This window comes from Streptopelia decaocto (assembly GCF_964273445.1).
Source record: "Streptopelia decaocto genome assembly, chromosome: 2".
Lineage (NCBI taxonomy): Eukaryota > Metazoa > Chordata > Aves > Columbiformes > Columbidae > Streptopelia > Streptopelia decaocto.
In genome coordinates, this window is record NC_138655.1 from 130,201,368 (window position 1) to 130,229,069 (window position 27,702).

Sequence of the window (27,702 nt, forward strand, 5' to 3'; positions counted from 1 at the left end):
CATCCCCCTCTTTGCTGGTTGTTAACAGGCAACCAGGGCACCAGTAGAGACTAATGGTAGGGTGAAGAAACACGCTTTGCACAGGGAGAGTTTCCTCTGGAGTAGAGAGAGGTATAAGATAGAGACAACAGGCTTGTTTGTTTGCTTGTTTTTTCTCTGTACTGAGTGGGTAGTTACACTGTGAACTGTACATTCACTACTTACACTGGGAAAAAAAATCCTAAGAGAGGTGTTCATTAGATTGTAGCCTCTTGCACTTTAAGGGAGCAGAGGAAAATGTAAGCAACTTCTGCTTAGGATGACCTGAAAAATATAATTCATTTTATTAAAAATCCAAAAGAAACCTAATGGTTTAGATACCTAGGATTTTAAAGACTTTGTCTTCCCTCCCCCCCACATCAAATCATTGTGGTCTCTGTGTTTCTGACTGCAGTCTCCTAATCCTCCAACGCCTGTGTTAAAATTCAAGGCATCCATAAGGCACAAGTCCTTCTGACCTAGTGCTGTAGTTATGATGATGCATAAAATAAATCATTGCAATTACTGAGGCAGTCTCAAGCACTTAGTAACTCAGGCAATTGCTTTTTGAAACATGACTGAACTGAACAAAGGATCATTAGTTATTTCCCTGGAGTACTTGGATATTGTAACCCTCTCCACAGGGTTCTATTAGGGAGTTAAGACCTGGTCATTTGTTCACACATCTCACTTTATCTTTCCTTTACTCAAATGCTGTGTGACAGCTGATGAATTCCAGAGCGTGTCTCTTCACCCACGGCATCTTCTTACCTGTCAAAGATCAGGTCAAATAGCAAATGACCAAGTGGGTGGGAAGGAAGAGCCCAGCAATGACAAAGTAAACAGGTTTAAGAAGTCATTACTGGAAGGACTTATGAGATAGGGTGACTTTTTGAGATTTATGACATAAGAATAATTTCCTGAGTAAGGAGGAGGAAGTCGGTTAAATGGGATCTCAAGGTTATACAGAAAAAGACTATAAACCTATAGAAAGCTATATAACTTGTATAGTTTTATAAAGATCAGGAAGGAATCAAAGACGGAAATGGAGGAAGGGAAGTCAAGGTTGGAGATACGTGACAGTTTTGATACTTCTTAGGTGTCATCATAAGTGTTGGCAGTGTTTGTGTAGTCCATACTATGCTGTCTGATGGTAATAGGATGTGGTGTGAGGAAGACAATGGGATCAGGAGAAGATACATGTCAGTGGACATTTGCATCCCCAAGTGGAGCCCCTGCTGGCTGAAGAAACCACAGTGCATACAGTGTGATATCAGAAGCTGGCAAGTGGCATCATGATGTGGCCTTCTGTCTCTCCCTAGAGATGTAACACCACTTCAGGTCGGTCAGAAGGTCAAGAAGGAAGAGATATTTTGAGGAAGGAGAAAGGGAGTGATGCAAGGGCGATTACTTGGGAATATGTTTTTGATGCTGCACCTCATGGTGAATTAAAAGGATGGGCAACGAGCCTTGTGTGTGCATGATAGTGGCTGAAGAAGATCTAGAAAAGGGCATCAGGGAAGTACAGTCAAAACCCAGGGATAGATGGATGTTTGACACTTAATAGATGGGACTGCCAGTAGAGCAATGTGGTTTGAACGAGTTGTTCCAGAAAGAGTTGTCTCGCTAAGAGTGGGGATGAGGGGAGGGCCTCTCAGGGAGAGGTTGTGCATTAGATGCTGATAATATCAGAGCCTGGCAAGACATGCAGCAGTATGGTTCAGGGCTGATTCAAGGGTAGGCCAGATGCCATTGTTTTGGGGTCACCAACACCCCATCAGAAGGGTGGGGCAGATGGCTGGAGGCCGTAACAGCTCCAGCTGCCCCAGTGTGATGTGCTGCTGCATGTCTGGCAGCCCTTCACGCTGTCAGGAAGAATTTTTTTCCAGTGCTGTTGTGAACGACCTTCTGATGCCAAGGATGCCAAGTGAGTTTGAGAGGCTTACTCTGTCATTTGTAAGGTTCCGTGGTGTTGATTGAAGTAAATTCTAGCAAAACATTCTATGTTTCATCTTTTTTCCAATATTTGTTCCTATTCTAATGATAGATCTGGTGAAATTGCCCCATGCAAAAATTACATTTTGGATTCCTTCTATCAACTTTTTGTAGAAGAGAGTGAAATTATGCATGTTCCTCCACAAAGGAACCATTCTGTGCAGAGGAGGACACACAAGTGCACAGATGAGTGTTCACTCAAGATGCCTTGCATCTCATTGCACCATGTGATTTACCAGTTGCCATGGTAATGATGCATTTTTCATTCGATAACTTCAATAAATGTTGAGATTGCCCTTGCTATAACTAACTTACCTCCCTCGTAAAGTTGGGTACGACTGTATAATCTAAAGAAAGCAGAGAAGAAACTCCCAGCATTCATACTGAAATATATTTTTAGAGCATGTAGCTAGTTAAGAAGGATGAAAGTACATGGTTCCATCTGGAACAATATAAAAGTAACTTAATATGGGATCACTTAAAATCATAAAATGAGAGAAATACAAAATATTACTTCATAATGTGGTGAGTGACATATATTTTGGTAATTTTTATTGTTTGTGACGCTTCGATTTTCCTCGATACATGAAACTTTAATTAAATTTATCATTTTATAGCAGTATTCTTTTCATAGACATGCAAGAAAGCACCTTCTTCTTTTCCTTGTTGCAATCTTGCCATAATATTTATTTATTGTGTGCTATAATCTCCACTTTTGAATGAATTATTGCTGACAACCACTGCTTAACCCACTCTTTCCCACCTCCCTCATTCTTTTCTTTTTTTACTTTTGCTGAATGTGGACAAAAACCTTGTACCAAAGCAAAAAACCAAAACCAACAGAAGCCTTTAATTTGCTCCCATGTGTGTAACATTAGGAAAAAGCATGCTGTATAGAAACACTCTGATTTTTCTCATTTCTATAGTAAACTATTCATTGATGTCAGTGAGCACGTTATCTACATAATAAATGCAGAATCAGATCTCCTGCTATTAGGTAGAAGGAGTGAGCTTTATTTTTCCTCCTGACTTGTTTTGCCTTTCTTTTTGGCAACCTTATTGCATCCTCTATGCATTGCTGTCTACTTAGGATATGTTATTAAGTCTGCGAGTGATTAGTGGCTTGTCTGGTTTTGAATGATTTAGATGCATGAATTAATTAGCAAGAAAAGAACCATTAGAAAGCATTAGTAAAAAGGCTGGCCATTTCAGGCTATTTTGGAGGGAGATAAAACCATCATCCAAACTCAAGAAAATTATATTCATAGCAATGTATGCTTTTCTCAAAAGAAATCACCACATTATATCTAACTTAGTTGAAAACAACCACTGAAACACAGGATACAAACTCTACTTTGTAACACCTGCTGTTGGGCTAGCAGTTAAATAAATTGTTTTTATTTTAAACATGAACTTTGGAGGGGTTTTTTTAAATTTTTTCTTTTTACTCAGTGCTTTCTCACACTTGCTGTTAGAAGCCTGTGTCCCTCTATGTGAGAGAGTTTGGTTCTGGAGTTCCTGATAATGAGCTTGAGCTTTATATAGTATTCTCAGCTTTAGAGTTTATCTTAAACATTTACAAGGCTAGAACCAGCTCCTGGCCTTTGCTGAATATTCTCTCATGAAAAAACGGTTGCGTCCTTCTTTGAGCATAATGCTTCAACAGAATAATATATGCCTTAGAATGATATATGTAATGAGCAGCATCTCAGTTTAATGTAAAAGATTTAGTCTTCCAAGTTTGGAATTGTGGCTTATAATCAGATAGTGTATATATTTAATTTTTTAAAATATATATTTTTTTAATTAGAGTAGTGGCATTGCCAACATTGAGAGGTGCTATGGACATAAGGCAGGAGAAAAAAGTTTCTCTGGCAGATAGTAATTGGATAAGTCAGTTTTTAAAAATAATATTTTACTTCATACGAAGTATGAATTAGAGTGAAAGGCAAAGAAAGGGATTGGTGATCTTGTCAGTTTGACTTAAAAGTTGTACGTGCCCAACTCTGGTAATCAGAGCAATATAAGGCTGACAGTGTTACGTTCTTAATGCCATCTCTCTTCCATTCCTTCAGGAGACCTTATTTATCACTGTGTCCATTATAAGAGTTGTAAGGCCTTTGTACACATGTCCTTACCAAGGTGAATATTACTGCATGTTAATAAATTAAATCAGCTACATTGAGCTATCTTCTGCAGTTTTCTTTCTAGTGTGAAAGCATGGGGGCTGCTGTAGAAGCCAAGTTCCAGCCCTGTTGGTTGTTAATCAAGTTGTTATCTAGTTCCCCTCATATCCCAATAATTTCTTGAATTCCACCCTTCTGATGTTAAGATTACTCTCGAGTGTAACTCCTGTATATCTAGTCAATCATCTTCCGTTTTTCTTTTCTTAAGGCATGTGGCAACAGCAGTATGTGTTATCAGTGCTGGGGTCTGGGTTAAGTCTGCAGTCCTCCTCAAATCCTCCGCAGTCCTCCCCCTCCCTGGCCAAGACATAAATCCTGCAGTTTTTGTATCATTTCTCTCATGCTTATCACTGCAGCTAAGGTCTGATCCACTGCCACTGACATCACTGCAAAGCACTTTTAGGTAGCTGGGGGCTTGAGCTGTTGCTTCATCTGCATATGCAAGGAAGATGCTTATGATGCTTGAATTTTGTCCTACAAGAAACTTAATATTCTTGGGGCGAAAAAGTTTCCATTCTGATTCTGGTGAAAATAATACAATTGCAAAGCTCTCCTAGGGCAGAAATACAGATTTAATTTTCCTGCCACTTACTTTGGAAACCTGGGGACCTGGACCTCCAGGCTGCAGCTCCAGGCCCTATGAGCTCCTAGAGGGCAGGGGAGGCAGAAGCCCTACCAGCTTGGGGCAGGCAGTATGTGCAGGTGGTGAGGGGAGCCCGGCAGCCTGCTTTCTGCTCAAACCCAGTTGTAGGGAATCCACATTTTTTTCAGTAGGAAAAAAAAAGTTGAATTGGAAAATTTCCAACCAGCTCCACACCCCACCACATTGATTGCAAGGCCACTGGGAGGGATGGTTGGCACCTCCCCCTTTTGTTCTGTGGCCACATTAATTTGCCCTGATGTGGTGCAAGGGGTTTTTTTGGCATTTTTTTTCTTGTTGTTTGTTTTTTTACAAATACACATGCTCTAGGCCTGCAGTTCTTCAATATCCCAGTATTTCTGAAGTAAGTGCTGCCCTGCCAGCTATGAGAGAATGATAATATTATTACCATCCTCATGTCTTTTGTCTCACTCTCCCTACTCCCTCCTCCTTTTTTCCCCTCTGCTTTTGCATGGTTACAGAGAGAAGGTCTCTTAGCTTGTCCTTGCCAAGGTGGTAGCTCTCTGTCAGGCTGTCAAACTTATCTACTAATAGCTATGAAGAGCATGTGCTCCAAGAAAAAGAAAACCAAAATGCATAGCCTTCAGTTGTCTTAAAAAGACATTTTTCATTATCTGACAAAGTGGAGTGTTAAGGTTATGATATCATTACTTCGGTGGTTGTGACACCACTAATGCTTTTTTTATGTCATTTTAGAAAGTGTACCCTTTTTGCTATGTTAGATGTATTGCTTAATCTCATTAAACCCTCATCTGTAAAAGTCCTCTCAATTTAAAAGATAATATTGGGAGGTACCTGGGGGCCAGTCAGGGGTACAGAAAATTCGGTCTCGATTTAGGGCATTTCTTGCTATTAGCCTGCTATGAAAGGCTGTGTGAAGCTCCTCTTCTCTCTACACTGATTTTACACTGTAGAATGAAACTCCAGTCTCACTTGCAGTGGGACCACTGCTTGGGAACATATGGAACAGCTTTTTTTTGCGCTAGGACCTAAGTGCAACCTTTCTGCTCACATAAGGACTCACATTTAGCAGTGCCCTATTCCCATGAGTGGTTTCTTTCTTCTTAGTAATAGGAAAAGAAGAAATAATCCTACTCTCAGCAGTTTTGGGATTACAGGCAAAAATTGAGTTCCTTGATGTATGACTGTGTAGGGATATTAATCTTTTCCCTGATGCCTGTTGTCTGTCATCTCTGTTTTACCAGCACTGTCCTTTTGACCCCTCTACAAGGGTAACTTGTTATTAACATTGCCTCTGCTGCAGATACTTGGTAGGCAGATGACAGCACTAACATTTTTTCTAAGAGGGCTTATTCTGTGTATTATCAGATGCAATATTCCAAATTGGCTTCAGCAACAAAGTTTTTGATTTTTTTTCCATGATGTGGCTTGTGCTCATTTGACCATCACTTGTGAAGCTAATAAATATGGAGGAGGTTATTTTGAGCCGAATGTTGTCTCTCTGTTGCACATGTCTGGGACAGATAGCTCAGCATGAGACCACCGGGAAGTTCTGGTATGATCCCTGGCTGCCCTTTGCTGGGGGAGGTGGTAGTTGAATCACTTAGAGTGTTTTATGGTTTTATAGACTAGTCAGAAGTCATTCAGAGGCAAAACAAAATCATTGTATAAGACATTTTAATATTATTAGTGGATTTCTGTTTTTCCCATTATACTGTGAATTAGCACATGTTCATGAAAGTAGATTTAACAACTGCAGAGGGAAACAAAAATATTAGAGTACAAAGAAGAACTGGAGAAAAGTTCATTAGATGAGAAAAATTATAAAATCTAATATGATTATGCTATGAGCTGCATTTTATAGTGAAATAAAATGCCACAGCCTTGTGTAAGATTTTTTTTCTTTGAGTCTTGAGAATTGCCATATGAAAAGCTACTGTTGATGTTCCTTCAGTCCTGTAAGGTAATTTTTCCCTTGAAATTTGGAAAAAGTGGTGATCATGGAACTGACTGCAAAATGGGTAGTCCCATTGATAATGTTTTGCACTGTGATATTTTAAGTAGAGTTAGAATAGTAGCTGGCTTTTTATTTCCATCATTCTAGAATAAAAAGAGGGTAACCATGGCAGAAGAAATACCAGTCTCCTCCTTATACAGCTTGGATAAGCTATGCTGATGACTTTGAAATGCTTTTCTCCTTCTGTAGTTGAAAGTAAATCAAGCCTGTTAATGCAGATTTTGGTTTGTCTCGAAACTGAAATACAGCAGTGTATTCTGAGATGGATTATCCACAGAGATCAGAGATATTGTCGTCCATCTCCACTTTAATTGTGATGTGTTCATTTCCATTTTCTTGTCAAATAAAGAGGGAAAGCCTATAAAGAATAGGGTCATTTTTGTACATCTATTTCTACTTTGGTGACTTTAAATCTAATTCCACTGTCTTTACAATAACTGATTCCAGGGAAAAACATTGTGAAGTGTAAGCGAGCAATCATCTTTAGTTTTTGATAGATGCTGTCTGAGACACTGTCTCTTACAGGAGAAGTTGTTAATGGAATGGTTTAAGGGCTTTTCAGCCTTCTTTCATGTTTGTAATATAAATATGTTTGTATTCTATAGCTAGGACTCATCTCATTGTCTATTACTAGCATTGGCAAATGCCTCACATTGTAAGACTTCATTTTCAGTTGCTTCTAAGAGTTGTTTCATCTTATCTGCTTATTCCAAAAGGTGTCTGCCTCAGCCTATTGAGTTTTTTAATGAAAAATGCAGTCAACAAGTTTAAGAAGCTGCTAAGTGCAAGGTTAGAGGTAAATACTGTTTTGCTATGTGAAAAAAAAAATCTGGCAGGAGCCCTTATGCCCCTATACTTCTGAAGTGGGATCTGAAATCCCTTTGGGGTAAAGTGGTGAGGTTTTTTGTTTGTTTGTTTTGTTTGTTTGTGTTTTTGTTTGTTTTTGGGTTTTTTTGTTGTTGTTGTTGTTTGTTTTGGTTTTTTGTTTTTGGTTTTTGGGTTTTTTTTGCAGCATCATAAATACTCACTGAAATCTGACCCAAGTTAGAGGCCAAAAAATGCAGTTCGTACATGCTCTGTAAAGAGTTTTTAGAGCTTTGGAGGTTAATATTTGAAGGCTTGGGAAGCTCTGAGTGTGTTCAGTCTGAGCTGTGAAGGGTTTTCTTTCTCTGCTGTTATGGCGAGAATCTGCTTCTGGGATGTAATGAGCCTGGAGGGAACTCTGAGCTAAAGCCACTTTATAACTTGTGCTGTGTCCAAGCTGGTTCTCAGTGGGCAAGTTTGGGGACCTCAGTGTCACTGTGCAGAAGCACATGCTCCCAGCCTTTGCAGTGAGTACTGCAGAGTCCCCACAGACGAGGATGTAGTGAAGGAGCAGGACAAACAGACAAAACAAAACAAACAGACAAAAAGTGTTATTAAAAAATGCTAAATCAAAAGATACCAGTTGGTGTTTTGCAGTTTTCAGACTTGACCTTTCTGTCTTCATCATGTTCTTGTAATTCTTCTTTTGCATAGGTAGTATATGCCAGGGTTTGATTATAGCATCCAAGCAAAAAGATAGCTGCCCAGGAAAACAATCATTTTTTTGAAATGAGGATCTTGTTATTTTATGGCTTTTGTCCCTCTCTGTCACCTATTTGGGCACCTTCCCTGTGCTGCAGCAGAAGCCTGTTTACACTTGTGCTTCTGAGCCCACTTCCAGCCTCCACTCTTGTATTTCACATCTCTTACAGAAAAATTTTTGTGTGGGTGCAGGGAAGCTCCACGGATTCTTTATGGGAGGACGGGTTCCTGTTCAGAACATGAACAGGCCCAGGAATTCTTCGCTTATGCTTTTTCCCGTACCTCTCAAGGGCATGCCCTGGCACCAGCATCAAAAGACATACATAGAGGCAGAAGTGATCAGCATTATCTGATTGTGTTGAGTCAGTTGTACCAAATTATGCTATGAAAACAAAATGTTCCTGCCCTCCATAACTCCTAGAGGAGGCAATGTCTTTGTTATTTAATGTGATTTTGAAGTGGGTAGCCTGTGCAAAGTTTGCTTTTTTGCATGTTACCCAAAGAAGATTCACTTTGCCTTTGCTCCGTTGTTCGACAGCAGGAAAATCTGTCTGGAGATTGGATTTTCCAAGCTACATTAAGTTTAGTCAGGTTATCTCTTAATTGCTGTATTATTCTTTATCCATTGGAACCAGCAATGTGGGAATCTCTCTGGGTCTGGGATTTACCAAGGTAGCTCTGGGTCTGATCCCTTTTTTAAAGAAGCAGATGAAGAGATGTTGAAGAAAAATTCTGTCATTGGCAAGTGCCTATTTTGCATGGCTAGTTAGGGGTGTTTTGACCTAACAGGCACTTCAGTAATGGGTAAGATAAAGAAATAAATCTTTGCACAGGTATCCTGTCATGTGGAGGAATGACCACAGTATCACAGTATGTTTGGGATTGGAAGGGACTTCAAAAGATCATCTAGTCCAATGCCCCTGCTGGAGCAGGAACGCCTAGGTGAGGTCGCACAGGAACATGTCCAGGTGGGTTTTGAATGTCTCCAGAGAAGGAGACTCCACAACCCCCCTGGGCAGCCTGTTCCAGTGCTCTGTCACCCTCACTGAGAAGAAGTTTTTTCTCAAATTTATGTGGAACCTCTTGTGTTCCAGCTTGATCCCATTACCCCTTGTCCTATCATTGTTTGCCACCGAGAAGAGCCTGGCTCCATCCTCATGGCACTCACCCTATATATATTTATAAACATTAATAAGGTCACCCCTCAGTCTCCTCTTCTCCAAACTAAAGAGACCCAGCTCCCTCAGCCTTTCTTCATAAGGGAGATGCTCCACTCCCTTCATCATCTTTGTTGCCCTACGCTGGACCCTCTCCAGCAGTTCCCTGTCCTTCTTGAACTGAGGGGCCCAGAACTGGACACAATATTCCAGATGGGGTCTCACCAGGGCGGAGTAGAGGGGAAGGAGGACCTCTCTCGATCTACTGATGTGAAAATGCAATTTCTTTTCAGTAAGGCAGAGTTCTGAATATACAGTGTCTATTGTAGACCATACTGTTTTGTTTTGTTTTTCCTATTAGAAAGCTGTTAGAAGGTAGAACAGCTTTTCAACGCTATTCCTAGCACTGGATATGTCTCCTAGGAAGAGGGGAGGCAGCACATTCTGGGTGTTGGTTTGTCTTTTAATTAATTAAAAGCCAAACTCAGGAATTCAAGGGACATGGAAATATCCCTGACTGATACAAAAATTATTGGTTACTCTGGCCAGAGATCAGATTTTTCCCTGTCAATTGCAAATAACCCAGAAACCTAACGTCTTCCGTAAGGAAGCCGGCATGCCGCGGCTGTTTGCAACACTACTGTACGTACCTCTGCTTTCTTCTGCCCTGGTGGTAATTCACTGGGTCATATTCCTGCTCATGCAAAGCGTAACCTGCACAAGTTAAGGCCCGCTAAGCAAGGGCTTCCAGCTGTTTCATTCCTATAAGCATATAAATATTTATACCACCCCAGGGTTCCTTTCATGCTGAAAATAAAGGTAGCACTTGTCTGCTGTTAAAATATATTAGCTGGGAGATAAATGGCTTATCTCAGTATTAGAAAGATGGATGAGAGGAGTGGAAAATTGACCATAATATTGGTTGGAAGATCTGCTGAGTCCAGAGGGCCTTAGTGTTTACTTAAAACTCCTGCTGGAAAGTGACGTAGAGGTTGATAGCGCTGTGTTTAGCTATCTAGAGATGATTAATTAAAAGCTGTAATAAATGTGAAATATAATGGTTGACACACACAGAGCTTCATGAACACTAGCTAAATTTCCTGGTAGTAGGTAATGTGCACCAGGGATTGATTTTAACATCCAAGCAGGATGCGAATGGTGCTTTCGAAGGGACAGCTGAGACAGGGAGAGTCTCCACAAGTGACTTGGTCAAGGCCACATGTGATGTGAGACAGTGATTAACCTCTGGGATATCTCTGGTGCTCTCCCTGCTTCTGTCCCACCTCTGCAGAAGCACAGGTCCAAACTTATCCTGACCCAGGCTGCTGGGAGTCATTTCCCACCCTCTGCACTTGTGGGGGGAAGTAAATGTCAAATACGCAGCATTGGAAGGCGCAAAGCTGAGGTGGCAGTGTAGCATCACCAGAGTTTGAACTGTGATTCTGCTGCTGATCTGCAATGACCCTACAGTGGCCTCTCTGCTTCAATTCATCTGCCTGGCCATAGAATGAGAGAGATGGTGATGTTGGGTCAGTCTGCTCCTGTGTGGTCAGTGCAGGTTTCTTTAGCCAAGGGCCTGCATAATGGTCTGAAAAACTGCCCGGCAGCTTTGTTGTTAATTGGTATGATGAGAATGTCTCTTGAGTCAGTCTGCTGATTTACAGGGACTTGGAAAGGGTGCTGCCTTCCTCTTCAGTACATGCTGCTGTCACTTGGGGGCCCCTTTGCATCCTCCTCTTCATCTGCTACTGGAGCACGCTGAGAGCAGCCCAGTTTTCTTCCAGCAAGAATGGATTATTTCACAGGCCATTCAAGATTCCGATAAATGAAGCGTGCCTTGATGTCATTTTAGAGTAATATCCCTAGTGAAATCAGAACTTGTAAAAATTGGGGAAATAAATAAGACTTGTCTTTGTGTTTTGCTGTGTTCAGGTTAATTGTCGTTGCTTGTGGTGTGATTAAAGGCTCTGACTGAATACAAAAATATGTCATGCATAAGTGGGATTTTAATGAAATAATAATTCTTCCCTTAAAGTGAAATTGTTTTTAACAGAAGACATCAACATATAGCAATTCTCTATCCCTCTCCTTTTTTTGGAAATTATAGGTAATGAAAATCCGAACTGAATCTTATTGGCCTTGGTTTTGCACAATTTTAGTCTTTCCTGATAAAATGATTTTTCTTTTCCTTGAAATTGATCAAACAGGCAAGGACAAGAGGAAGAGCCTTACAAAAATGCCACCATTGGGGCACTTTGTGCAATTAATTTGTGCACAATTACCCAAAAGGTTTATTGAAAATGTTTCTGCTTTGTGAGATGCTGAAGCAGGAACATGGTCTTCCAGGACAATCATTGTTAATGTCCTTTCAGTATGAGGGAGCTTTTGCCCTCCCAGTGCTCCCTGTTGAGTTGCTGCCAGCTGCTTGTGTATGTAATATATATGGGTATGCTTAAAATCCATTCCCATATATGTGGAAATAGATGTTTTGTACAAATACAGCACCATACATCACATATATGCCCCATATGTGCTGCAGTTTGGAATGTCAGTAAGCATGGGGAAATGAGGATCAGGGCTGTTTTAGAGGATGCCAGAGAAAAGACAGAGAAATTGAGAGATTTGTTTGGATAAAACTCCTTGTTACTGAATTGCTTTAATGCTGCACCTGTTTCTTGTTCTTCCTTTCTTTCTCTTTTGCTGCTTCTTTCATTGCAGTTTTTCAAATATGTAGGCAACAAAAAAACACAGCCAGTGAATGAAAGATTACAATTATGCATCAGTATTCCTCTAACGCGGCTGCTCAATAATGTCCCCTGGGAGTTTTACAATGAATATCTGACATTAATTGGCTCAGTACCTGTATGTCTGACCTTGCAGAAATTTAATAGATCGATTCTACATGTTTACTGATAAAGAAAACTTCTTCAGGGCAGGGGCTGCATATTTGGACATGCCTGCACCACAGTGACAACCAGAAACAGCAATCGGACTCACTGGGTCTTGGAATAAGAAATGAAATAGTACAAGGGGGGGATCATACAGTAGTTTCTCTCGCTTCTTTTGCCAACATCTATTCCTCAGCAATTTTTAGTCCACTTGAATTCTTTGTCACTGCTGGATACTGTGAACTTGATGCACAAATGCTGTTTTTTCTCCTTTGAGTAGACCATGTATTGCCTTTATACATGCGTTTGACATACTGGACGATATAACTAAACCAGGTCAGAATCAGAGGAACAGCAACTACTGGATGTACTTGCATTGAAACAGCTGCCTCTTTTGTGTTGCTCAACCTCCGGTGCGAGGAGGATCTCGCTGGGGGCTGTGAGCAGCTCTTTGGTGGTTGCTGTATTTCAATATTTCAATGTGCCCTGCTCAGTCAGCAGCAAGCCCTCATCTCCTGTGCTGCACAGTCAGCTGGGTTTAGCTGCTCTGGGGATGCAGGCTGCGTGTGCAGAAATGGATGATTGTTCAGCTCCCTTCCCTTTCAGGGAGCCGGGAAGCAGAAAGTCAGTGTCTAAATCGCAACTTAGCCAAGATTCACCAAGAGGTGGTCACTGGGCTTTACTTTCTGTTGGGGTGTTTGTTTCCCAACTTAAAAAGTTGAAAGGGAGGGGGATTTGTACACAGAGTATTTTAAGAGATGCTTAGAGGCATACACTGCACGCCTGTCCCACTGGTTTCATTGTCTTTGTTAAAGTACAGGAGAGCAGCTTTACAGAAGGTGTATTCTGCTCGTGTATTACCGGAGCGCTGGGGAGTTCTTGCCGCGTTCTGACTATTGTTACCTGTCCCCTGCGTGATTTGACCGTCTGGAAATTAAACAAGCCATCACCTCGGGGCCACAGAAAGCCATAGCCATCCCCCGCCCCCTCCGCCTCCCTCCGCTCCTGGGAATTAAAATCCAACACACGATGCCGAGTGTGGCTTACAAAGGGCAGCCCGTTCCTCCCCTCTGCCCCGCAGTGCAACGAGCCCCCTTCTCGATTTGGACATTTTGGCGAGACCCGGCCGGGCAGAGCCGGCGGCGGGCACTGACCGCGCTCTCTCTCTTGCTCTGCCCCCTGCGCACGAAAGGCGGACGATGGAGGCGGCGGCGAGCGGGCGCGGGAGGAGGCCGGCGCAGCGCTGGTGCTGCGGAAGGTGTGGTCACGCAGCCCGGCCCCCGAGCGGCGCGGGAGGTAAGGCTTGCGCGGCCCCGGGAGCGCGGGGCTGGGCCGGCCGGGCCGGGCTCCGCGGCAGCGGAGGCATCGGGCGGGAGGGCGGCCCCGGGCAGGGCGATGGCTCCCGGGGGACGCGCCTGAGTGGGGCGGCGCGGTGGGAGCGGGGCGCCATGGGGAGCGGCAGGGTGCGGGTGCCCGAGGCGCTGGCGGGTCGCGGCGGGGAGCGGCCGCTGCCCACCTTCGACGTGCCTTACTTCAAGTACATCGATGAGGAGGACGAGGAGGACGAGTGGAGCAGCCGCTCGCAGTCCTCCACCGAGGATGACTCCGGGGACTCTCTGCTTTCCGACAGATACGTGGTGGTGTCAGGGACGCCGGAGAAGATTTTGGAGCATCTCCTCAGCGACCTGCACCTGGAAGCCGCGCAGGACAAGGAGACGGGTAAGGAGCGAGCCCGGCGGGGAGGCGGCGGCCGGGGAAGCGCTTGTTCCCGGTCCTGTGCGGGAATGGGGGAGAGATCGCGGTGCCAGCAGAGCGGCGAGGCGACGGGGTCGCTCCCGGGCATCCCCGGCCGAAAGCCAGCTGCCAGCCTGATGTGCAGCCCGGGGCAATGTGGGCAGGTGGCGAAGCGGGGCACCCGGCCTCGGGGCAGCAGCTCCAGCAGTTAGCGAAGCCGCTCAGGAGCCGCACGTACTTAGCAGAAACTTAAACCTTTTTTTTTGTATTCGTCTTTCTCTGCTGCCTGGGTAGCTCAGTCTGCGGTGTGCGTTGTGGAGCTCCCGTGTATCTCCAGGCAGAGACTGCTATTCCTTATAGCCTGCAGCTATTACATTGATCACAATACTTGCTGTGCACTTCAGCCTCCTGGCCAAGTACCCATTTTGCCACCACCCAAGTACTTTGACACATCTTCTGTTTCACAAGCACGGTTTATAAATTTTCTCATAACCCAGGACACAGTGTATCGCCTGGTGCTGTACGTGTGTGTCTTCAACCAGAAACTGTAATTTATTCTAGCCTCGAGCAATTATTATATTGATCGGGCTACCTGACATGCAGTTTAATTTTCAGCTGGATCTCTTGGCTCTATACACAGCTTGCTGTCACCAAGAGCTCCTGGGGTAGTCCATCAGAAGTTCCTGCAACCCGCAATTCATAGATAGTTTTAGTGAAAGCAGCCAGGCTGGTGAGACTTTTGGAGGTCCCAAATACTGAAGAGCTGCGGAAGGCAGCTGGCTGTAAATGGAGCTGTGCATTTCATCATTCCCCATAGGGTTAAAATGCTGCTTCTGTATATATCTGTATATATCTCTCTCTGCAAATGAGATTACTGAGAATGAACACACTTTAATCTTTTTAAGTGGCTGAAAATATAAATAACATCTGTGATTCCTAGAGGAACGTCAGGATTGGGTTCTCGAAACAAGTCATTAGTTTAATGTGGGACAATAGACGTATTCCTAGGGCTGATGTCTGAATGCCCCCGAGAAACACAGGGTGTCTGCTAGTGATATTATTACAGTATTCCTGGTGCTGCTTTTGTCTGCCTAGACATTAATATTTAGTGCAGAGAGAGGCTGTGATTGTTTTCCTTCCACAGATGCCCTCAGACTAGTTGTGGATGTAATTTACATGAGCCAGCTTTTAGGCAGTGTATAGTGTGGGTCTTTCGTTGGACCTTTAAGGTCAAATCAGATCCAGAGTGAGTTTTCCCCATTAACGTTTTTCATATGCAGATTGAGGAATATTGGCTCCTCGTCTTTATAGTCTGCTTCATCCTTTTTCTATAAGCTCCCAGTCTTGCTGGAAAACAACGAGATTTTCACTAGTGCTCTGCACTATATTTCAGTGTTTGTAAATACAAAACACTCCCTATATTAAGCATTAGACTCTGCATACATTCACATTTGTACTACCTTTTCTTTCTTTTTGCTCTTTTTCCCTCCCATCAGCAGGAGGCTGTTCATAAACCTGTTCTTATTATTACAGAGAAGGGCTGGTAAACTGCCCTCAAAACAAATGCTAAACCAGTACTTGCTTGGTTTGTAGATGGTAATGTTTTTAAAGGTTGATTGGCTTCCCCTCACCTCTTCTGCCTTATCCTAACTCCTTTTAGAAAGAAACAATTAGCTCTGCCCTGTAGCCAGGATTAACTGGATCCCAGGGACAGAACAAAGTGGCTGTGGCTTTTTTTTTGCCATCACAAAGAAGTGTGCTAAACCTTGCCCAGCGGCCCTCCACTACCCTCAAGGGTAGTTCAGAATGTACTCTTTTCTTCTGACTTTATTAATCTGGTTAAATAGAACTTCATCAAAATAAAAGACTTTGGGCGTTATGTTGCCCAGTGTCTTATGTGGTGGATGCCCCTGTGATGGTTTTTATCAGTCTGTTTTTCAGCCTGAGTGGCATTTGGCGTGAGTAAGTATGGAGTATCAACTGTATATATGTGCATCTTTACGTGTGCACCTGAAGGCATCCTTCTGCTGCTTGTGTGCATGGATTTGCTGTTCTTTGTACTTTTTGTAGTTTCGGCCTGTCCCGTCTCAAGAGGACGGTCAAATTGCACAGTCCCACAGGCTTGTGTTTTAGCAGGCGTAGCTTTGCAGAACATGAAAGGATGATGTTGTTGTACCCAGTTGCTGCTCCTGCTGTCAGTTTGCCGGTTCCAGGATGACTTCCTTGGCCTCCCATTTTCCCTGCAGTCCCCAACCTGGTTTGCTTATTTGTGTCTGTAAAAAACATGGGAAAGTGCTGTTCTTACATATGCTGGTGCACAGGGGGCTGTTGTTCTGTTTGACCCTTTGCACTGCTTCCCAAGGAGGGATGCTCTGCATGTTTTTATTCCCACCCTTCATATAAGAGATCATAACTGCAATCTTCTGTGGTCATTAAAAAAATAAATAAATAAAAATCCACTCTCTCTGGGAGCTAGCATGGTCATGGAGCATGGCTTTTTATAAACACTGATACAGCGGGATGATACCCCACGTATTGCCCCCAGCCGTCCTCCATTTTCTAGCCCAAGTCAGCAGGTACCACATGCAGCTGGGAGAGTAAAGGGGAACTTTGTTGCTGGTCTGGAATAAATTAAACTGGGCTCCTGCCCAGGCCTGAGGCTCCCTTCAGCTGCCACTGAACATGTAGCAAGGTACCTTAAACACTCTGCTGCAGTGTCCTCTGCTATAAAAAAATCATGGGGACGCCTTCTCTTACCCTATCTGAAGAAGAGTCCCAGTGTCTGTGATGTGGCTAAACACCATCATAGCAACTGAGGACACTAAAGGGGACATTGCAATGCGCACAATTAGACTTAGTCTATTGCTCAGATGACTTCTGTAGGCAAGGATGTCTAGAAAGCCTGAGGTCTCCCAGACTCTGTAAGCATAGCTACTTAATAACAGTTTAATGACTGAGGTTTTTTTTGTGATTACTAAGTCAGAGAGTGTATGTGAGTTCTTGTGGCATTATCTTAAATTGGAGCTTACCAGTAATAAAGTCTTGCCAGCCTTCTGTCTCAAAGGGAGAAACCTTTCATCTCACTGATTTACTATAAACTGTAATGCACCAACCACTAAGATGACTGTTCTTGTTTCCAACTGTGAGATGGCTGGAGATTTTAAATTTCTGTAATGAACAACTTTTCTGAGTCATCTCTAAAGTTGTTGGAATGACTGGGGGATGTCTGCTGAGTGTGTACTTTAGAGGGCGATTTGAAGTTTTAAAAATTGAATAGAGTGAGACACTTCAAATATATTTATATCCAGGCAGAAAATGCAAGGCATACCTCCTGGGCTAATCCTTATCAAGGAGAGGGATTTGAACAAATAATCTTCTACAGGCCAAATCTTAGTGTTTCAGTATCTCTAATACCTTCCCATTGATTACAACATTTCTTTCAAAATTGTTGTCCTCTTCTGCAAAAGTTTCTATTTCTTGGGCATTAGCAGCATCTCCTTCTGTGGATATTATCCTGATCTAGTCTTTGGAGTATCCTCTGATTTGCCTCTGTTCAAACGTACCATCTTGCCTCACACTGAGTGCATTCAACGTTTGGCAGCCTCTGGAATGACACAGTGATCATCACATCCACTGCTTCTTCTCAAGCCTGCCTGAATCCTTCAGGCCACTGGGCCACGTCTCAGGCAACTTAAGCAGAACATTGCTGAAGCAGAACATAATCTCCCTCCTCCCATCTGATGACACCACCTGTCTTTTACCTCCCTACTGGGGCATTAATGTTAGGAAATGAGTAGGGAGAGAAGAGATTGATTTGTGAAGGTCTTTGAGGGCAAGAAGCAGTGGGAAATGGAGACCAAGAGAAATAATGTAAATGAAAAATGGAGCACTATGTGGTGGTGTTGGTCTTAAGTGATGTATCTTTTTAATGAACTGGGTGAAAGAAATAGCGGCAAAGGCAGGCATGATACTTTTGTTAAACAGGCTATCACAAAAGTAGGATCTTTGATGCTGAAAGTCTTAACAGGACAGAAAAAAAAAAAGATGAATCCTTATGATGTAGCTAAAACTGATGTAGAAAGCTGTAGATATGGTCTGGATGTCTTAGGAATAGGAAAAGAAAGGAGTAATGACTTTTGTACCATGCTGAGCCACCTTATCTTGGACTGTGGATGGTCCTTGTATTGGTGGGAACTTTATGCTGTCATGAAGAAGCAGTTTTAGCTTTGGGGTCATACCGTGGCGTCTAGGTGGGGCGCTCACACCATGTTTTTTTGTCCTAGAAGTGCTGTGTAGTAAGGGTTGCTTTTGTTTAATCTATTCTGTGTCTACACTTCCATGAATGACATTGCTTTGATGTTGGCTAATGGCACACTCTGAGGAACTGTATATGTGGCCTTTTAGGGGAATGGTACTATCTTGCATGAGCTGATTGTAGTCAGTTGCTAAATGATGTTGCAAAAAAAGGGATACAGTTCTGCCTTTTCTAGATGTTTTCTTTTGTTTAATAATACAAGAGAAAAAGTCCAATTATTTTTTTTGTTTGTTTGTTTGTTTGTTTCTTAGCTATAAAGGATGCTGTTAGGACTCTTGCTCACTGTGCTTTATTACTGAGGAGTAAAAGATGTTAAAAAATGTACTCCTTTGACTGCCATGCAATCAACGTGAATGTATCTGATGCATGTGGACTGATGTCAAGGAGAATAAATACTTGCTCAACACTTCATGATCCTATCTTCCAGCTTTTAGGATGGAGAGAATAAATGCCCGCTAACCCTTCTTCTTACCAGTCCTTTTTAATGACATGTTGTCTGTCATCATTTTGAGGGATTTTGTAAACTTTTCCCCAAAGTCTTAGGAAAGCTTTGTGAACTGAGTGGGCTAAATGCATATTACTGCCATGCCCATAGGAAAGGAATGCGTTTAGCAGAGTTGACATGCATGGAGCAACATCAGTGTAAGAATAGCAGAGAAACTAAAATAATCATTTATCTCACTGGTCAATGTGAGAGAACTTGGGGAGGTTAGGTTCTCACACAGGACCATTGCTTCATGTAGCGTGAGTCTAAACTGTCTCAAATGGGAGTGTCAGTAGAAGAGGTTTAGAATAAATCAATAAAATGAATAGTAACAAATCACCAGGATCAGATGTTACTCCCCAAAGACTTCCAAAGGAGCTCAGATATGAAACTGCTGAACTCCTTTAACAGTGGTTTGTAATCTATCATATAAATCAGTGGCAGAGGGAGGTGGAAAATGTGATGCCAATTAAAATAAATGGTTCTATTTGGGGAACGTCTAAGCAATAAGGTTGTCATTTTACCAATATGTTATTCCACCATAAACTGGTGCTGTAGTCTAAAGCAGCAGCTCAGCCTTCCCCAGCCACTCATTCCTGCCACTGCGCTGGTCCCTCTGTGGCTCTGCAGCCTGTTGTCTTATTCTGTGGTCGACTTGAGTAGGGAGCTGGTCCCAGTTGATACTAACCAAGGGAATACTGAATTATTAGTTTTAAGATGGATCCATTTCCTGATCCACTTAGTTTGTCAGTGGCACAAAGTTTGCTCCTGACACAGGGAGAGGGTGCTACAGAATGGGAGATATGCAGGTGAGGATGGCAGGGGTGAAGGACTGGTATCTCCAGAAGCTGGACTTGCTTGCAGGAGTTTGATGAGATGCAAAACTGCAGCATAAAGTAATGACTTTGTGCTGGGAAATTGGGTGGCATTACATTAAAAGTAGAAGGAAGAAATGCATGCAGAAATGTCATACTGAGGGAAGGGAAATGGTTTTTATTTCAGAGAGAAGTGGGAGTATGAGGGTATGTATCATCTGGTCTGCCTATATCTTATATTCGTATTTCCAGAATCCTTTTGATAAAATCCCTTGCCAAAAAACCTAAAAGAAATTTAAAGATCCTTTTGATAAGGGAGGAGGTGCTTTTCAGGACTGATGATGACTTAAAAGACAGAAAATGAAAGGTAAGAGTGAATTGTCAGTGTTTAAAATGGAGAGACGTCACCATCAAAGACTGGGTGCTGCTGAGTGTGGGATGAAAACTGGGGTAACAGAATGTGCTGATAAAATTAAATGATTGAGGATCTCATGATAAATGATAGAACTGTTTCACCTTTGCTGGCCATAACAAGGTTATGTTCTTGTACAACCTGTGATTCCCACTCTGACTGCCTGTTCGAGGTTCGAGCTGTCATGTTGTCCTGCCGTCATACTGACAAACTTTGCTTGGGTGTCTCTGCAAGGTGAGTGAGATCAGGAAGCTGATCCAACTCAAAAATAGTCTCATGGAAGTAGGGAAAAAGGGGCAGTGCAGGACTGGGAAAATGATTGGGGAGTGAGGTCCCTCAAACCAGCCCTTTGGCTGAAGAAAGATGAAAGGAATAAAAATGTGTGACTGTGAGATAAAATTGCAGATGAGATCCAAGTTTGAAAAATGCAAAGTAATGCATTTTCTAAAATAGAGAAAAGGAAATCCTTATTATACATATTCAGTGGAGGTGCTGAATTGGCTAATATGCAGAAAATAGGTCTTTGGAGATAATGTGAATAGTTCTTGGAAATTTTTGATCATCACTGATCAAAAAGACAAACAGTATTTGGGACAATTAGGAAAGAAGACAATAAGAGATTATTTGATTTATAACTAATAAAGAGATTATAAAGAGATTTTTTTCTTTTTTAAAATTATGCACAGCTTAATTATGAAACTTGTTGTTGAGGATTTTGTGCAAGCCAAAGTTTGGAAGGTCTTAAAAAACAATAAGGCAAAATTCTGGCAAAATCGTTGTTGCTGTGACATTGATACAACTTCCAATTTGGAAAGTTAGAGGACCTATCAGAGAAAGAGAACTCTGTATTTGTCCTTAGGTTTTTTTTTTTTTTTTTCTCTTCCCCTGGGCATCCTCTGTTAGCACCTGTTGAAGTCCTGGTTCTGTTTTATGAGGATCTTTGATCTGACTCAGTACATCACATGTAGCATCTTGCAGTTTGGAAGAAATGAACCAGAATCTGAGGTTATAACAACATGCTAGTTCCTTCAGTTGGGACAACTGAGCAAGTTATCAGTTCAGCTGGTGGCAGAGAGTGAAAAGTTTTCTGCTGAACGGCTTCGTGAATGATGTGGTGGCACCTAGAGCTGGGATGACAGAGGTAGGGACCCTGGGGGTGGCATGAGGTTGGGACCAAGGCTGCCAGCAGTGACACTGGCTTCTGCTCAAATGGGAAGATCTGACATCCTCCAGTTGTCCTCCTGTTCATTGCCATGTAGCCCCTTCTCTCATATACTTGGTTTGACCTTGTGCCAAGGATGTCTAAGTATCTTAGTAGGAAAGTTTTTTTTTTTTTATTTCTGTAGGATTATTTTCTGTCATGTTAGTGAGCTGAAACAGCTTGCAGAAGAGAGTGTCGTGTCTGGGATTCACTACAGACAGTGTGTCACACGCTGTGGTGCCTAAGTTAATAGGAAATGCCAGCGAGGGGAATATGTCTAAAATGCTGTCTCCTGGCAGGAACTCAGACAGTTATTTCTGGGAAATGAGGGAGGACTCAGAACCTGAAAAAGGTGGGGTTTTTTGTGCTTGGACATTAAAGCTTGTTTAGGGCTAACTTTTGGAAAGGCAGAGTACTGGGATGCTGCTCCTGGATTGTTTCACTGCTATATCCAATGCCTGGGAGACTAGAGGCAGCATGGGGAGTGATGAACACCCAACTTGTTTTCATGGTGTAAGGATGCCTGACATAGTAAACCCTTTAAAGGAGAAAAAGGAACCAAGGGAGCCATCAGGCAAACACAGGACCACGTAGGCACCTTTTAGCACTGCGGGCACCTAAATAAGTGTTTTTGTACCCTGTGCAAGGATAGCTTGGGATGATGGTAGTGCCCAGAGTGTTTAATTTATTTTGTATTTGAGTCAAATTTGCAGAAGAAAAAGCTACACACTGTATTTGATTAGTCAGTTATATCATAGCTCCTTAGTGTTTTCTCTGTAGTTTTGTGGTTCATTATAGCTAGTTTTCACCTTCTGCTATGTGAGAAAGAGATAAGGAGCCACCATGAAAGCCTAGTGTGAAACCCTTTATAATGAAGGTGTGCATTGTAGACAATATGAGGGGTTTTGATGATCTTAATGTTTTAAGCAGAAAGGAACTGGGAAGCGAAGGTCTAGCAGAACTTTTTTAGGGCTGAAGATCAATAATTTTCTTCTGACAGTGAAAAAGGCTTTTATTTTTTTTTAAGTCATAAAAGGCAGAATGTGTTAATTTGTTGCACTGCAAAATAGACGTGGGTGATATAAACATTTTGATGAGGTACTTAGGAGACAAGTTGCTTTGACACTGGGATTTTGGTAAGGTTTCTGGAAAGCCAATGTGACCCTGAAGAGTTTTAGTCAGTAATTTATGAAATCACTTTTACCCTAATGACATTGAAAGTCTAGGTGATATGAAAAGGAAAGCCAATGGAGTAAGTATTTTAAATATGTGAAAGGACATATGGCAGTGTATTTCTCTAAATTAACAGATGCATTAAGTAGCTGAGATTATATAGAGACATGTTTGTATATTTGAGAAATATTTTTGTAGAACTTTTTTCAGAATGGTGCTTTTGATAATTGCTAATTGTCTGATGGGTTTAAGCCAAGAAGTGATTATGGAAGGGATAAAAAATACTTCCAAGGCTTTATTTGATAAAAATGCTTGTATTTTAGTGATAAAAAGAGTGGTAGAAGTTGCTTCTTAGTTTCTGTCTCAGTCTGAGTCCTTTTCTCATCACTTGAGTGTGGCTGGTCAGCATCAAATTTAGCACAAATAACTAGTCTTCCCAGGTCAGGAAGCTGGGACTAAGGGCTATAAAGGCAAAACCAAAAACTGAGTTGGTGCACAGTGGTGCTGCCAAAGAGATCATTCTTGACAAGAGAGATGTCATTTTAGAAGTATGCCAGCCACTTGGGTTGATACCCTCTCTGGTTTAAGCACTATACTGGAGGTTGGGTTAGTTCCACAGCTTCAGGTTTGGAGACAAAGCAGGCCAGATCCCTTCTGATGCAACTAATGTCATACTGGTTTTAGTGAGCTGTAAGAATGGCAAAGGCAAAGGAAGTCAGCATTGACTTTACAAAATGTCATAGCCAAATTCTGAAATTAGTCTAAACTGTGGTAACTCTTCCTGACTTCTGTCTACTGGAGATCCATTCCCCCACAGCAGTGGTGGAATCAAACCACCAAATGTGAAATGGATGATGGGAGAGGACAACCCCTACTGTGATGGTGACAGAACTTACTAGATCCTTTCAGGCCCCAGACACAGCCCTGTCTTCATGTTTTCCTGAAATGTGGCTCATTGAAACTTACTCGTTAGGAATCTCAAAGCTGCTGTTTCTAGTAGAGGAAAAGTGAGTCCTGGTTTATAAGGGAGTAGCGTGGGAGGAATAGCAACAGATGGTGTGTGTGGGTTGGCAGGTCAGTTAACTGTGAGAGTAGGCACTGAAGTATCAATGTTCCTGCTGCTTATGAGGCGTCCACACATCCTGTTCCTTCAGCAGGAGCTGCAAACCATACAGTCCTTCAGGAACTCCATGGGGCTCTTCACCACAAGTTCTCCCATCTTTCCTGAGTATATACGCATCTTCAGCACTCAGCATTGTTCTCCTTTTCTTCCTTCTTAAGGTTTTTTACTATGAACCCCTGACCTGCAGGCTATTGAAAAACTGGACACTGTCTTCAATACTCTGTGTTTCTTTTCCACAACACAGAGATTCACCACTTGCTGACATAAGTTGGGATGTTTGTCCATTAAGGATTCCAATGTTGCTATGTGCAATTAGTGAGATAGCTGTTAGATCGAAAGCTTGTTCTCAGAGCAGAGCACTCTTTCACAAGAGCTGACTCACTGTGATGTTATAAAACTCAGAGAAGGTGCTCTGAAAGATTTTTTTTTGAAAGATGCTTTCATGAGGTGGGAGAGTTTTTATGTAAGAATGCTGAAAACTTAAAACCGCATCCTGACATACTTGCTGCATCTTTGGGTCCAAGAATACAGTTCATGCACTGTTTTCAGGCTTTGAATTCCAGTGTTTCCAGTGCTCCAAGTTGCTGTAATACAATGATTTTTTTGTGAGATTAACATTTTCTGAGGAACATAAAGAGCGTGTTCCTTCCCCGCCCACAGGGTGGAAGGATGGATTCACTGAAGACCTGAGCTTTGAGGTTGTGTATGAAGAATCTGAAAGAAATCTGTCTTCAAAGCTTCTTTTTTCCCCTTGTGAACTAAATTTACTCTCATGCTGCTAATACCTCCTTCCCCCGCAATCCTTCTTAACGTGCCCTGAGTTCAAACAGTTTCACGGTATTATGGAACTAGCAGCCTCAACCTTTTCGTGAGCACGAGTGGAGCTCGTTTTGGCTTTAGCCAAACTACAATTATTGTTACTTTACTAAGCTCCCTGTCATTCCTCGTGTTACTACTGTTAGGTGACATTTTGCTGTATAGTGTGCTGATACAGTTGTTTTCTTTCCCACCTTACCATTTTCTGTAAATCCCTGTGCCCAGAGGACATCCAGGGAAATTAAGAACGAAAAGGCACAACCCAAGACCTATTTGTGAACCACTAATTGGAATAGATTTCTGCCTATTTCCTGATGCGTAGCCTCCTGATGAGGCTTTCTCTGGGTTCTTAAGATCTCCCTTAATAGCTGCCAACCCTGAGCTATTGCTTGAGAAAGCCTGTCTGTGCATTGGTAAACTGGTGCCAACACACTCCGGATTATGAAGTGCAGTGGAGCTCAGCTCTGCCTTGCCTTGGCGCTGGCTGCTGCCTTCTCTATCATGTCCAAGGAAAATAAGGGGAGCAAGCAGCTGTGGTAGCAGCTACCGAGGGCCAGTTCTGCTGCGTGCTGGATGAAGTTGGCAGGGGATTCTGCTGTGGTTTGTGTTATCTTGCTGGGTTTTGCTTTTAGTGGGCAAATCAGAAGATCGGCTCTTGAATCTAGGGATATATGGTTGTAGTAGGATTACTTTTGTGAGAGTGGAGGTGCCTGTCTAAAAAGGAAGTAATGGAGCAGAGTGTGCTTGGCATAAATTCAGAAGCTTTGTGCATTAACTGCAGTTGGTAAGCTCATAATGCAGGCTTTAAATTGCTGTCACTTTTTTTAGAAGGAAAGGCTTGATCCAGTTTGGTATCAGTTGGGGTATATAACACCTTTTAGGAGAATCTGTGGTTGGCATTGAAGACAATCCTTCTTTTTTAAAGTTAATTTTGATCCTTTTAGAGATTGAGATAGGAATAGAATTACACCACTTTGACAGCCAAATGTTTCTTGTGAGATGTCAGTTACCCTCATGGAGTGTAGCTGGCTCTGGCAGAAAGAGCTTTTCGGAATAGCACCAGTTACTGCAATAAAGTAAATTGCTTGTCCCATCTTTTAGACGAGGCAAAAAATACTGATGTGAGTTGTAGCTGTGGCATCAGCAGCTCACATCACTGTCTCCTGAGCCAGGCTGAGATCATGAGCTGACCTTGTCTCAGTTCAGAAATGCTTGTGAGATTCTTCCAAAACCAAATCAGTACTCTCGCTCTGAACTGAAAATGTGACGGCTTGCAAGGACACTGAATACAAAAAAATTCTGGGGTGGGAGGACAGGGAAAATAGATCAATGTAAATAAGGTGGCAGTATTGATGGATCTAATTTTGATGGAAGCTAATAATAACAAACTTGGGCCTTTTTGTGACAGCATTTGGGATGAATTGTGATTTTATTCCTTTGCTTGAACTTGAGTTTTGATGGAAATATAAATTGCCAGAATCAGGGTGTAATCATGGAGAAATCATGCTGTCTGACCCGCCACTGCTAGAGGCCTTTATGCCTCACCTTATATTGCTTTTCAATTTATTTCTTTTTTTTTTTTTTTTTCTGCACCCTGCATCCCCCTCCTGCCATTATCCCTCCTCCTCCTCCTACCCACAAGGCTCTACTGGTTTCCCAAGAAATCTGTCTTAACCCTTCCCAAGCCCATTTCTTAGGATTTAGGGCTTGTTGACTTCTCTCCAGGAACCACTACAGCTAAAACCAGAAAGCCAGATACTGGTTCTGTTCTTTCCTAGTTGTGCATTCAGAGCCTCAGCATCAATACAATAATGAAACCTTTGTTGTGTTTCATTCCCCGCCCCGGTAGGAGCCTTGTCCATGGGACTTTGTTTGTTGTTACTGTTTGTGCATCACAGGGGACACACAGCCACAAGCTGGAAGTGGGAAGCAAACAAGCAACAGTGAAAAACAACCACAAACAAATAGCATTTGTCAGATCCCTGTTGTTAAGGGGTTTTCAAATTCAGTCTTAAAGCAGCAGTGAGTAATGTTTTACATGCTGCAAAGTGTGGAAACCACCAGTAATGGGCAAATGCAAACATTTTGGCTGTTAAGGTGACCACAGCTTCTCTTCATACTCTTGCATTGCTGTCTGTAGAGATAACTCTGTAACAAACAGCTGGAAAATTGCTATCCCAGTATGTGCCTGCCAGCAAGCAGCAGCAGGGAGGTAACAACTGGATTATTTAGAAATTCAGCACACACGCACACCCCCCTCCATGTCCTGGCAACTGGAACACTGCCTTACCTCCACTTACAGCTGCATGGGTGTGAAAAAAGAGGCTGTGTAGGTGCAGCTCAGTAATTCTTAGGATAGGCAAACAGGCTCAGACCTCTGGCCTGCCCAAACCCAGCCTGACTGCCAGGGAGCAGCCCTGGCCATGCTGTGGGCTTCTCGCTGTCCTCTCCCCCCTCCCTCACCCAGAGAAGGAATGTTCCTCCCATCTGGGCCTGCAGAGCAAAGGGACACTGTTTGCTCCCTCCTTGTTCCCCTTGTGACAGCAGTGTAGGGCTCTGGGGCCACACATGGCTTGCAAATGCTTTGAAGACGTCATCTGTGCTGTTTGGTGGGCAGGGAGCTCTTCCTCAGGGTGGTGTGAAGCCCTGGGAAGCCTCGGCCATCCTGGGGGCCCCCTGGACCCCTGAGGTTTGCTGTGGGCAGAAGCCCCAAAGCACATACATGGAGATTTTGGGATGTGGTCAGTTGGGAAACCTGGGCATGCTGGGCAAGTGAAGTCTAAACCTATAGGCAGGGGAGGGACTTTGCCAGCTGAAGCTGGGCCTCTCCCATGTGTTCCCCAGTCCTTCAGTACTCTCCCAGATATTTATTTTCTGTTGCAAAGTAGCAAAAAAGCATTTTCCTGAGGTCTATCCTGGTGCGGTGTCAATGGGTTGAGGAAAATTTTTTACAGTCTCCCGTGTGATGGCCCATCTCTCTAGGCAAAAGTTTCAGCACATTGTACAGTTTGCTTGTACAGCTTATGTAAATATTTTGAACAGATTTTTTTTTTCTTTGATGTGTTGCATACAGATTGTGTTAGTGTTAATGAGAATCTGAATCTCCCTACTCGGATGAGGGCTTTGACGTGCAGATGGGCCACAGGGTATTTGATTTAACATTTCAGTTTAAAGGACTGG

General features: G+C 42.7%; 1 protein-coding gene across 5 annotated transcripts in view; it reads left to right on the forward strand.

The window, feature by feature from the left end:
* Nucleotides 1-27,702, forward strand: part of RAPGEF5 (Rap guanine nucleotide exchange factor 5) — a 194,007-nt gene that overhangs the window by 82,245 nt on the left and 84,060 nt on the right. For all 5 annotated transcript variants that reach the window (XM_082047112.1, XM_082047108.1, XM_082047109.1 and 2 more), the window contains exons 10-11: nucleotides 13,642-13,745; nucleotides 14,080-14,168. In XM_082047112.1, coding sequence (XP_081903238.1) covers nucleotides 13,642-13,745; nucleotides 14,080-14,168 — 193 coding nt within the window. The remainder of the gene's footprint in view (nucleotides 1-13,641; nucleotides 13,746-14,079; nucleotides 14,169-27,702) is intronic.